This window comes from Parasteatoda tepidariorum, chromosome 1 (assembly GCF_043381705.1).
Source record: "Parasteatoda tepidariorum isolate YZ-2023 chromosome 1, CAS_Ptep_4.0, whole genome shotgun sequence".
In the NCBI taxonomy this organism is placed as follows: Eukaryota; Metazoa; Arthropoda; class Arachnida; order Araneae; family Theridiidae; genus Parasteatoda; species Parasteatoda tepidariorum.
The window spans coordinates 82,074,621-82,088,600 of NC_092204.1; the positions used below are offsets into that span (position 1 = coordinate 82,074,621).

General features: G+C 27.6%; 1 protein-coding gene across 1 annotated transcript in view; it reads right to left on the minus strand.

Moving 5' to 3' along the window:
• Positions 1-7,881, minus strand: part of LOC107438351 (32 kDa beta-galactoside-binding lectin) — a 36,707-nt gene extending 28,826 nt beyond the window's left edge. The window contains exon 1 of the mRNA XM_016050631.3: positions 7,710-7,881. Within this exon, the coding sequence (XP_015906117.1) occupies positions 7,710-7,772 (63 nt within the window). The 5' untranslated portion in view covers positions 7,773-7,881. The remainder of the gene's footprint in view (positions 1-7,709) is intronic.
• Positions 7,882-13,980: the final 6,099 nt, after the last annotated feature.

Below are 13,980 nucleotides of genomic sequence, written 5' to 3' on the forward strand. Positions count from 1 at the left end.
ATTTTCATTCAAGGAGGCAAAAGTAATAAATCTAATTTTCGAAGGTTTTGCAATAATGTACTTGGAAATGCATGTCGTAACATAATTTATCAATACTAGAGATATTTCGTTTACAGAGAAATATCCTAAACATAGAAAAATGTAGTCGGAAATCGATATCCATAAAATTTTGTTGACTTGAAAGTGACAAATAGTGCAATACGCATTTTATTGCCAACAAGAAACCTAAAGTACTTTTGTTTCATTTCCTGCTTATAAGATTTAGAAATATTGACAAAATTATAGATTACTGTCATTTACAAANTTATTTCTTTATATTCACCATAATACTTAATAAATAATAGGAAGATATTTTTACAGTACATTTAAAATAAGAAATGCAGATATTTTCTAAAAAGCGGGACATTTTTAAAAATCGGCGGGACGCGGGACAGTCCGCCAAAAAGCGGGACTGTCCCGCCAAAATCGGGACGTGTGGTCACTTTATGTTAAACACCAATAACTGAATAAAATAAAACCCCATAAATGCTCTTTACCGTCGATTGCAAGTCACGATTTTGCTTTAATAAAATTTATATAGTTTAAAAAGGCTTTTTTCTTATTTAACGAAAGTTAATAATAATATAAGAAGAAAGAAAAGTTATGTACTTTCATGCTTCATTTGCAAGTTACGAGTATATTTGAAAATTTCTGTTACCGTTTTGTTTACTTTTTAATGTAACATGAATATGCATTAGTTTCTCTCAAATTTCTCATCTCTCCCTGAAGGAGAGTTTATCTCGAAATCCTTGTCTTTTGAGTTCGGTTCAAAATTGTAAAGCTATGGAATTAAACATTAGTAGCCGCAAATCCTAGACAGAAGCTGTTCAACACCAGACACAAAAATAAAGAAACAAAAATCCAATGAATTATTTCACTTAAAAGGCTTAAAAATGCAACAATAGATTTTTTTTTTGCCATAGGAAAATAAATCTTATTCCGTCCAGAATATAAAAGTACATTGCAAACTCTACTTTTTTTTGATAAAACTATTAAATTTTTCTAAATTTCAAACATTTGGGAATCGAGTTTCAGTTTTTATACTGGTTAAGACATACGATTTATTATCATTATTTCATATCGGAATTTATCCACTGTTATTCCTTCCGCCACAATCGTCTCTATTATACATTTCTATTTAAGTAAGACGCTGGTCAGCTTAACTTGAGCCTCTTCCAGTCTGTTTTCTAACTGCTGGAAAGAATATTGAAATTTAGTGACTGCTGGCGAGGCAAATAGATATTAAAATCTTACTATTTGTTTTAATTAAAATTCTAACTTTTCTCATTAATTATTTTTATTTTAGATCATTTTCATGCAGTTGCAGAGATGCCAACTGCTCCGGACACGCCAAAATAATTAAAAAAAAAAAAAAAAAAAAACGGTAAATAACTACAAAGTAAATTTTGCAAATATTTGACTATTTTTGCTTGCTTTGCAAATATTTGACTATTTTGCTAGGGATAGCATAAAATGAGTACTATAAAGTGGTGAATTATATAAGCCTACGAATTATTTAGAATTAGTGGTGGATAAAAATCTAGTAAATTGAATTTATTAAACCAAGAATCACAACTGATAAACTACCACTTTAAAATATATATTTGCTGCCCGTAGCAAGTTGACATCTCTGCAGTTATGATTTTAGCAAAAACTAGAATTTTAAAAAAATTAAAAGAAAAATTCGTTAAAAAGTTAAATATCTGATATTTCGGGAACGTAATAATCTTTTTTAAAAAAATAAAGAGTTGAACGGGAATATTAAAAAAATAAATAAAAACAAAATTCTAACATTCTATTATACCTGGACTGATATTACGAGAGACCTACACAAATTTTTCCCAGAATGAGCCCCCACAAACCAAACGGAATAAATTAAAATTTTTGCATGCTTCACAAAATGGAGATGAACGGATACTGAAGGCTGCATAACCGGTCCAAATCGAAAGTGACGTAAGAAAAGAATACAATTAAAAAAAAAATTTTTTTTTTCACCGCAGACCTGCAACCTCTTAACGTTACATGCGTTGATGGATCTTTTCAGAAAAGTCGTCTGGCTTTAAGCCAAAGAGAATAAACTAATAGACAAGAATGTGGGTCGTAAACTGTGAGGAAAGAATAGAATGTAATCGCATCGATGCCCCAACCACGCCTATCAATCTAATAATATGACTCATATTGTCTATTTCAAGGACATGTTAAATTATATTTGTTCCATATTGACTCTTTTATTCCTTTCCTGTTTTGGCAACACGCTGTCTACCAATCTCTGTTAATGACAATCACGAGAGTATTTTTTGATGAACTGATTAGATTGGAAGATGTGGGGATGTCTGAAAATTTGCTAAAAAAGGCTAATTATATCGCTGACTCAATATATTTGTGATGTAATTTAACTCGTGATTTGAACTGATAATGCATCACTGCAAAACTGGTTTGTAACCTTTAAGGATATTTATTACGCTAATTTGAATATTCATTGATGATTGTTCAATCACAAGACAAAAAATATTTGCTATTGCCTTTAAAATGTACATTTTTTGAAAACTTTTGAAAAAGAACGGTTGAATGTAGGGGCCTTTTTTTTTATTAGAATTATTTCCTTTTATATAAATGCGCATCTTCAAATTTTATAAATACATCTCCAAGTTTTTTTTAAGTAAGACTAAGTATAATACTTATTAAGTTGATCAATTAAATAACATGAGAAAATTTATGACTTAATATAGACATCTCATGTAAAGAATTCTTATGATTACTGAATACATATAATTAATTAAAACAAATGCATCACAGTTAATTATATTAAGATCTTAGGAACAAAATTAAAAGAATACATCCTTTAGTTTGCTTTAATAAAATTTATATAGCTTAAAAAGATTTTTTTCTTATTTAACAAAAATTAATAAGAATATAAGAAGAAAGTAAATAAGTTATCTACCTTCGTGCTTCATTTGCAAGTTACAAGTATATTTGAACATTTTCTTACCGTTTTGATTACTTTTTACAGTAGTATAAAAAATAATTAATAAATAATTTTTCATAAATAGTTAATGCTTTGAAAAAAAGAACATCATGACAATTCAAGTGCGGTTGTGAACACACAGCCTATTTCCTTAATTTAAAAAAAAAATGCTTTTGAAATTTAACACTCCTTATAAGTTTTAATAGAAGAAACGTATAAATTTCACGAACAAAAAATTCTTTTCGGAGGAATTTATAAAAAGTTTTAATTTGAGCAATTTCAGTCGGGATAGTGCTTTCCAAGTCAAGTGTCGAGCAAGAGCAAAATGTTTTCGATAACAATTTTACTTCTGAATTCCGACAACATATACTGCTAATACAAGTATGAAACTGTCAAATTTAAAAAAAAAAAAAATTCTAATTAGCGAGGTCGTAGAAAAATACATATCAGAAAATTAATCTCAATAGTTCATAAATATAACACAAAATAATTATTTTAAAAATTAGGAAGGTTTACGAAAATAACAAAAATACATTAAATCTAATATATTAGTTAGTATAGGAAAGATAATATAATTTTCTGGGATTTTACAATACGTCTTATTTTAATAGTGCGTACCAAATAAATTTTACAAGAGAAAAATAAATACGCTTTTTGTGGTAAAAAATTATAGAAAAATAAATTTCTTAACTAATGCCCTTAGTAACTATGCTATAAAATGTTTCCTTGGCGACCGAAGAATTTTGTGAAAATCTGACGCAATCGAAGCGAAAAGAAGGCAATGAAAATCAACAAACATATTAAATACACTTAAGAAACCTAAAGAGTGATAGTTTATGGCCAAGATCATGACCTGTAACTCCATAGTCAAGGACAAACACTCAAAAAATTCATTATTCCACAACCAGTTTTTCATACTCATTTCAATGTTTGATAGTGACTAAAATGTTAAAATAAAAGTGAGCTCACCATATTAAAAATATAATACTTTCCTCTTGTTTAGTTGAGCTGTTGGCTATGATTAAAAAAAAATTAGCCGATATTTTATTAATGAAGAACTTATTAACCCAAAGAAAAAATAAAGTTTTTGATCTTAGAAACAAGAGGATCGATACATCGATTTAAGTTAGGCTGAACTTATCTAAAAATATACCATCTCCAACTAAATCGCCCTCTTTGTTTAGTGCAAAAACAATCAAACATTTGATATTTTAAGAAAAATAAGTTTGGTTTATAAAAATGTATTTATTATTACTGGACTGAGACATTATCAGGGAAAATTTTTTTAGATCGTAACTGTACTTAAACCTAATATACCTTCTACTTGCTTAGCAACACAACTTATGAGAAATCTCATATATTCTCTTTTTCGCTTAAATATGACTTTTTTTTAAACAAACAAGGCAATAGTGCTTCTCATTACTTTATTCTCTACTGTTTTTGCTGTTGTTGTTGTTCATTTACGTCGCACTAGAGCTGCACAATGAGCTATTGGCGACGGTCTGGGAAACATCCCTGAGGATGATCCGAAGACATGCCATCACAATTTTGATCCTCTGCAGAGGGGATGGCACCCCCGCTTCGGTAGCCCGACGACCTGCACGCGAAGTCGAGCACTTTACGGTAGCACAGTTTAACGAGAACCAATACCGCACACCCTCGGTCCCTACGCAGACTGATCCAAGTGGTCACCCACCAGCACACTGACAGCAGCCAGTGATGCTTGACTTCGGTGATCTGATGGGAGCCGTGTCTTAACGATCAGTCCACTGCAGGACCTATTGTTTTTGCACCTATAATGATTGTAAACATTAATTTACACTATAGCTTATAAATTTTTTAATTACTAACAGTATTATTTTTTAAAAAAAAAATATTATTTTTGAATTCTGTGGCTTGATAATTTTAATACTTATATAAAACATTAAACTGAAGATTAAATTCACTCATATTTTATAAAATAAAATTGAAAAGGAAAAACAATAGAATATAAATTCAGAAATGCTTTTGACGCAAATATATATAAAAAAAGAACAAATAAATAATTTCTTTTCTTCTCGAAAAAAAATATATTAAAAATGGTTAAAGTCACCAGACGAGGGAGTTAGGTAGTTGAACCGCATCTATTTGGATCGAAGCCAAGTGCTTACCCATCACAGTAGTTGTTAACATCTTGGAAGAAATTGTAAAAATAAAAATAATTTAGGAACTTAAAGTTTTAAACACGAGAATAAACAAGTTATTATAACGAAGAAAAAAAACACCATCGCAATTTTGACTAAAGTTGGATCAGATTTACAGCATCTAATCAGATTACGAGCAAAACTAATTACTTTTAAACATTTATATATTTTTGTAATGAAAAAATAATTTAAAAAAAACAGTAAATTCAGCACTTCTGCAACAGACAGTCTGTCGACCAAGAATGGTTGAGGTGCGTCGGTGGAGGTTAAGGTACACAATTTCTTGACTAACAGAATGATGATAGGAATGTGGTGGCATTACGTACCGCCCGCCTTTACTTCCAGGCAAGTTGGTAGGCACTCTTCGATCCAAAGCCGTGGGCGAACTTCCAGCTTTCACGGGTTTAGATTGTTGTTGTAGTTGTTGTAGTTCATTTACGTCGCACTAGAGCTGCACAATGGGTTATTGGCGACGGTCTGGGAAACATCCCTGAGGATGATCCGAAGACAATCCATCACAATTTTGATCCTCTGCGGAGGGGATGGCACCCCCGCTTCGGTAGCCCAACGACCTGCGCGCGAAGTCGAGCACTTTACGGTAGCACAGTTTAACGAGGACCAATACCGCACACCCTCGGTCCCTACGCAGACTGATCCAAGTGGGTCACCCACCCGCACACTGACCGCAGCCAGTGATGCTTGACTTCGGTGATCTGCTGGGAACCGTGTCTTAACGATCAGTCCACTGCGGGACCACGGGTTTAGAAATGCTATTCTTCACAATGTCAGTTCAGTACTTTAAACACTGTGCCATTGTGGCTCAAATCGTAATTATTAGATTGAATTATTTCCTTATTCTTAAAGAAATTTGATAATCGTGCCCACATTAAAAAAATTTTCAGTTTGTTGCATCAAAAAACAATTAACTATGCAAATATTATGCAAATTTTTAATTAAAACTAAAAATTTGCATAAATTTAAAATTTAATTCCTGCAATTTTTTTCCTCAACGTAATTTAAATTCATACCACCTGTTAAGCCAGTTTTCAGTAAACAGTACTTGACCACACCCAAAGTCCTTATAGTAGTAATGTTATTCATTTTTTTTTTTATTTTATTCTTTTTGCAAAACATTGTAATAAAAATCAATGAATTTATATTTTTTTACATGTAAATCGTTGGGTATTTTCTGTATAAACCGCCATCTTATATTTGAGACTTCCCATATGGTAAAGATATTTCAACAAAGAAATACATTTTTATTATTATAAAAAAACGACGATGTTAAGAAAAAGTACATATATTTATCTAAATAAAATTTATATAATATCTATATATATGTATATATATGCAATCTATAACAATAAATCAATAATATTTCCGCAGTTATAAATTTAAAATAATCGATCGTGAAAAAATGACGCAATAAGGTTTTATAATTTAAGTTTCCTTAAAATGAAACTAAAAATTCAGGATCGATCATAAATTTTTGATTCTAGAATCCCATAAGTCGAAAAAGTTTCGTGTAAAATTTACATAATTATTAAAGAGAGGAGAGTTTTAAACAAACTTTGAGAAAAATTCAGGACTGAAAAATATGGTTCAAAAATATTCCCTCTCAAAACTAAAAGTAAACATTAAAAATCATAGAGGTAACTTAAATTTTTAAAACAAGATTTTTATCAATCAAAATCAAGTCAATCATAACCAAGTTTATGAAAATCCGTGTATGATCAGTTTTAGAAATTCTGCCAAAGAAATATTAGATTTAAAAAATACGGTTTAAATCAATTATGCCGAAAAATACCAAAATTTATAGTAACCATTGCCATTACTGAATTTGTAGAATCCTTATTACGAAGTAGAGAATAAGATAATATTAAGATTAAAAGGTTTTTATTAATGATAAATATCAATTAAATGTGTAGGTTCAAACTAAACAATCATAAGTTGAATCGTAAAATTGATTAAAAAAAAGCCACCCATTCTAAATAAATGAAACTGATTTAATATATTAAAATAAATTGGATTTTTCTCTTATTAATCCTACTTAAAAATGAGTTTTTAAAATAGAAAAATATGCTGTCTTATTTTGGAAAATTAAAAAAATATATATATTAAATTGCATGATAAAAAAATCTCTACAAAATTATTTTACCATAAGTACCAAATCTAATACATCACATTTTCAAAATATATTTACTCATTTATTTTCGGAAAATCTATTTGTAATATATTTTTGAAGCGTATTGCTCCTAATAAAAGTAAGTTACAATAAAATTGATAAAGGCAATCACAGCAGTGCATTTATCAAACAAAATAATTGGTTATATAAATAATCATTAAACATTTATTCCAAACATGTAAAAACAACGCCCACGTGAAAGCCGGTGACTGAACATCACCTGATTACGCCCAACTAAATTTCAGATTTTAAATACTTTATTAAAAAAAAATCTGACAATACACTTTCGTTAATCACATAACTTAATAGAAATAAAATATTCTGAATAAATACTTACTGGATTTTTGTAATGCAAACCAGGTTCCTTTTTAAGGGGAGCGACAAGATCGGCTACAGTCATGATGATTACGGAAGATGGTGAGTTGTCGGAGTGAAATTCTAAATCAGATAGACGTGTACTTTTTCAGCTGACAGCAGCTGAAGTAGATTTGGCGAGTTAAAATGCGATTGTGCCAAATGGGTATCGCCAAGCTGAACTGTGAGTAATTTTTTCCGGGTACAATAATAGTGCAAGAAATGAGTAGATTTTTGATTACATAAAAATTTAACTCTGGATTAGACTTTTTTTTTAGATTTTGCATGATGCATAGAACTTTAAAATATTTTATTTTCAGATTTATTAGTTCTAAACGTATACATATACCTGTACTGTAAACTGTAATATTATTCAATAATATATAAATATTACGATAAATTACTGTTTAAAGCTTACATACTGTGGCTCCCAAAAGTGTTCGTACACTTAAAACTTTCAATGAAATAGGGCTCTATTCATTAATTAGAAGGAATATTTCAAAATGGTTAGATAATAATAAGGTCTTAAATGCATTCTTTAAAAAAAAAAAAACTACATGAAAAATTTTAAAAACAAAGCAAAAGTTAATATTCATTCTAAAATATCCATTTTAATTAATGAATTGAGTAATATTTCATTGAAAATCATAAGTTTACAAACACTTTTGAGAGCCACTGTATATATTTTTAAGTCCTTAGTTGATGTTGGGAGAAAATTTGTAGTTTCATTTAAACAAACATTTGATCTTGTCTAATTCGGGTTTGGGGGATTTCAAATCTGAAACTAGTTTTTCACATAAAGTTACAGATTTTTTTTATTCTATTTTTAAGTCAAATTTACAAGTTTAAAAGCGCTATGCACAATGGGGGAGGGAAGAAAAGGAAGTTTCTAAATTGTAAGATTATAAGAAGGAAAAAAAAAAATTATAATTTCATTTCAAAAAGTGAATTTCGATCATAACTTCAATTAAATACTATGTTATTAACTTTAATAACGAAATTTATTTTCTGAATAATAGTGAAATTTAACTTAAGCGATGAATAAAACTCTATTTTAAAGTTTTTTGGCTTTTATGTTTTATAATCATATAAATGGATATAATTGCTTTTTTGTTTTGTAGCAGCATTTGTTTAGATTTAATTAAAATATTTTAATTTATTTATTTATTCAATTTTCATTATCTGCTCTTGAGTAAAGGAGGTAATTTTAATCGTATGATTTATATTTCTTTGTTTTCAAACAGTATATAAATATTAAAAAAGTCATATTTGAATTTTACGACTATATTTTTACATAACTTATTTAGTCCCAACGTTTTTTTTGTGATCTGATATCAAATAAGGTTGTGAATCTCTGTTGTAAATGATAATAATTTTAGAAAATTTTGTTTTCTGAAAATTAAAATTTATTTTTCATGATCGTAGTGAGATATAATTTTTTTTGGGGGAGGGAGGGAGGGGGGAGAATACAAAATTTGACAATTCAAATTTACTTTCAACCCGATTAATGTTCAATTAAACAAAAAAACTTTTTTTTTCATTCCGACTGTTTAAAAGAAGTCATAGAAATAAAAGTCAAATTGGAAAAAAAAAATTATTATTGGTAATAGGGCTAATTAAAGTGTAATACAAGAAATGTGGGCACTTTCTCATTCTTTACCCTTTAGTTTATACAATAATGAAAGTAAAAAGATAAATTATTAAAAATTATTCTGTATTTGTTTATTCATAAAATATTCGGAAAATATTAAATAAATAAATAAATAAATAAAGCTTCACTTATCATCACGGACCCTACAAAATTTCTAGGAATACTCTTTATGAGTAGTATTTTTTTCTTAGATTTTAAAATTGTTTTCAGATAAGTTTTTATATGGTTTACTTTTATCCTGACGGCTAGAAAGGATAAAAATAAAACAACTCTAATCCTCCAGTTCTTTTTCTGTTCTATTTGACTGATCGTTCAAATCGTTTCTAAGAAATATCCTTACATGCTATTTTAAAACATTTCTTTTTCCAAATTGTTCTTTCTAAACATTTTATAGTCTAGAATATAGTCTCCAAAATTATCTGTTAGCCTAACTAGCATATTTAATTTTTTTGCCCAATTTAACTTGTTTACTAACTTGAAATTGATTTAAAAAAATAAAGCGCCATATCGCACATCGAATTTGTTTAATTATGATTCCTTCGCGTTCTTACTTAACTTCCTCTTTTACTACTTCTTTAACTTCTTTTACTTAACTTCTATTTATTTTTTGTTTATGTATTTTATTGTAACCGTGTTATATTTTTGTTTCATGTACCTGGCAACTTGGATGTATAATAAGTTTGTTTATGTTCCACTGGGCTTCATGCCTATCTTTGAGTTAAGTAAGAAATATATAGTGAAAGAACTGAAATCTTTATGAAAGAATATAGAATGTGCATTTTAAGATAATTGATACTTGACGGACTTGGCTTACTCGAAATAAAATGGATAGATCAGTTGCTAACATAAACAAATGCTATGTTTTAACAAGCAATCAGGATGGAGATACCTACACTATGTCACTTGCAGGCATCACATTGTTAAGATTTTTAAAAAAAAAAAAAAATTCTACTTGAGAATCATTTTCTACTTTAAAAATTATTTTTATTTTTATATTTTGAGACANTTATATTATTCCCTAATCATTATTAAATTATTATCTACACAAATTATGTAAAATTTGAGAACTAATTTTATCACGTTTTAGGGAAAATGTCAATGTGGAATTTCTCTATTATTTAAGAGTTGAAAAAAATAATTTTAAAAATCTATATGCAATAAATTTTCTTTTTCAAAAAATTCTTATTATTAATTTTTAGCCTTATTTTACTCAAAAAATTAAATAAAGTTTAGTATCAGTTTAGTACGTTTCAGTTATCAGTTTAGTAAAGTTTAGTACATATCAGTTAATCGAAAACTACAATTACGAAATTTTTTGGTGTTTCTAAAAACACTGTGTCTAAAATTTATTTCGTGAATTTAAGTTCGTTTGCTGAAAATTGTGAATTTTTATTATCTGTTTATCTCTCTCAAAAACTGCTTCAAAACAATTTTCAACTCAAAAACTGTTTGAAATCAATATTCCGTAAGTTTTTTTCATATCGTATTTAATGATACTTTCTGAGAAAAAATAAGTATAAATATTATTTTAAAATTTTAGAAGAAAATTGCTACAGATGTTTTAGAAAATAAAATTGAAAACTGAATGCAAGTATTTCATGAATGTATTTTTGTCTTTCCTTGGTAATTTTATCTAAAACTAATACGTTAATACTTTTGATTATTCTATTATTTTTATGCCGTCGAAAATTGCATGATTACAATAGTTCAATTTGTGGTTATACTTTAATAGATGATTGTTAAAACATGCAAATATTTATTTTCTTGACCAAATTTTAGTTAATTTATGTAAAAAAATTAGGCGTAATTCTTTTTTTTAATAATTTTCTTTATTTTGTTTATTTTTTAATAATTGTAAATTGTTTTTTTTTTGTATGAGTAAAAATAATTTCAAAATTTATTTGAAAAGCTGAAATAATTTTTTTTTTAAATTATGAACATTCCAAATCAACCATTTTATGAATTCTATACATAACAATTAAATTGAAGTAACAGCTCCGCGTGTTTTAAAATGAGTATAAGTTAAAAAAAATTCAAAATTTCTGTATGTTTCTTCCATCTATTGAAATTTCAGCAGATAGCTTTGTTCTAAAAATAATTTCAAATGAACTGCATTTGCGACATTTTAGAATTATGCTTATTTCACGAATTACGAAGTTAAAACCAAATTCCAAAGTTTCATAGAATCTCTGACCTAACTATTGTAGGTGTTAAAACAACAAAACCGATTAGGAATCATAGTTACGTGATTATGAGTCATCAAGGATTTGCTTACACATGATTGCGATATCTTATAAAATCCCTTCTTGCTTAGATTTCATGCAGACTTAGCAATCTATAAACTTTTTCAAAGTAAGAAAAATGACCAAAACATAAAGATTATAAGATTATGTGTTTTATTGGGTAATTTTTAAAATGGATTAATCGATATTTTCATAACTGCGTTAAGTTGTTTTACGATAACAAATTTTTTATTCTATCTTTTTAATTATAAAAATCAACAATAATTTTTCATTTTACTAACGGTTTCTTATAAAAACCTATTTCAAAATGACTTAAACGTGAGATTGATAACAAATTATTTTTAGTAAGAAACTTTAAAATTTAATGTTATAATTTTTATGTTTTAACCTCAAAAATTAGTAAATAAGTTACTAAATCACCTGAAAAAATTTATTTTAAAATTCATTCGTGGTTTGTTAATCATAATTGTCTTTCAAAAATAAAACTAATGATGAAGAGTTACGGATTTCTCTAACTTTTAAAAGAAGTTACAAAGGAAACAATTTGAGAGTGATGATTTAGTTTTTAATTGAAGGAGATTTACACTAAAGTAATGAAGGGTAATAAAAATGGACTATTGTTCTACGAGATTATGCCCACTTAAATGATTCCTACATATTTACTACCTACAGAAATTTTACGCCAACATAAATTTCATTGGAATAATTCTGAATCATTTCACGCTTTCTACATGATCCCAAAATAACCTTTATAATCAATAATGTTTCGTGATAATTATAGCTTTAGATTTGAGAATAGCTGATGTATGAATCTCAAGAAAATTAATAATGATAATTATAAAGTATTTTTAAAATTGAATACTACTAATTGAATGCTACTTATGCCAACATTTCGCATCTTTTTAATATCGTCGGTCATATTATTGGCATTAGCAATATCTGTTATTGTTTGAACTAAACCTTATTTTCATTTCAAAACCAGCGCTATAAAAAATAAATAAATAAATTATACTAATAAAATAAGTAATAATGATCCTGTTAACTAATAAATTGTGAATAAAAATGCATTCTCGAAAATCTTGCTTACACTTTTTTTTATTTGAAAAAGATTTTAAAGCTTTAAAACACATTGGGGGGGGGTGCGAAACTTATGTCATAATTGTTTTTAAATTCTTTTAAGTAACTTGGACTTTATTTGAAACTAAACACTACAAATGTGACCCAAAAAATCTATTCTATGACAATATAAATTGATTTATAGGATCGATCTCAATTATTTACAGCAAGCAAAGCTTTAAATTTTTTTTAAACATAAGAATATGAAATTTTGTATAAGAGCTGCTTTAAAATAAATATTTCGTACTTTTAAATATCATAATTGTATTAATTGTTACATATAGCGAGACAACATTTTAGACTTAGACCCTGACTCCATCGGTGTTGAGCCTTTCCAGTTGCCAAAAGGGATCTTACTTCTCTCAATAATTCCACCTCTGAAAAATATAGTGTGTTACCCAGATCAAAATCAGCACGCGTTTAGATTCATTTAGTTTTATTTCATAAAATGTCTAGAATCTAATGCTTCAATGCAATTTTATCACTTTTATTCCAGAGTATGGGAAAACGCGATACATCTTTCTTTCTTTTTTTTTCCTTTCTAAGGACTAAAAAATGGCTGAACTTATTGATCAAACAAATATAGCACAGCATGTGATAATGAGTTAATTTACACGTTCTCTATGCATTTGCTTAGGTCATAAAAATAGAAATCGAAGAATTATTTCACATGCTTATAATTTTAGTTTTATGGGACGAAAATTCAATAAATCTCATCTTTGATTCAATATTTTTAAGTAAAATGAAGTAAAAAAAAGCTGGAATTAAGAATATAATTGTAACATTGATAGAAAATAATCAGGTGTAAATGGAAATATGACAGAGACTGTTTAATTATAAATTGTAGAGTGTACCACTTAAATCTGTTCAGAACTAATAACTATTAAGCTTAAGTTAGTTAGATTAAGTCAGGAACTTACTTTTAATAATAAATAAAATTTTTATGGATTTTTTGGCTAAAATATTTGTCATAGGAGTAGAACAAGTAAAAATTATATAGTAATTAAGGACAAACAAACGAGGTATGCTTTTAAAATTTAACTTTTAAAAAAAAACTCTTCTTCGCAAAAATCGAAAAATGTGCAAATTTTTATTTTCTATAAATTGCGCATGATTATTTCCTGTATTAAAATGAATGTGTAAACGTTTAATCCCAGGATGAAAAAAAATCCCAACATGCAGACAACAAATTAAACACATCATTATTTGATAGTATCTTTATTCTGAAGAAATACAGAGGATTT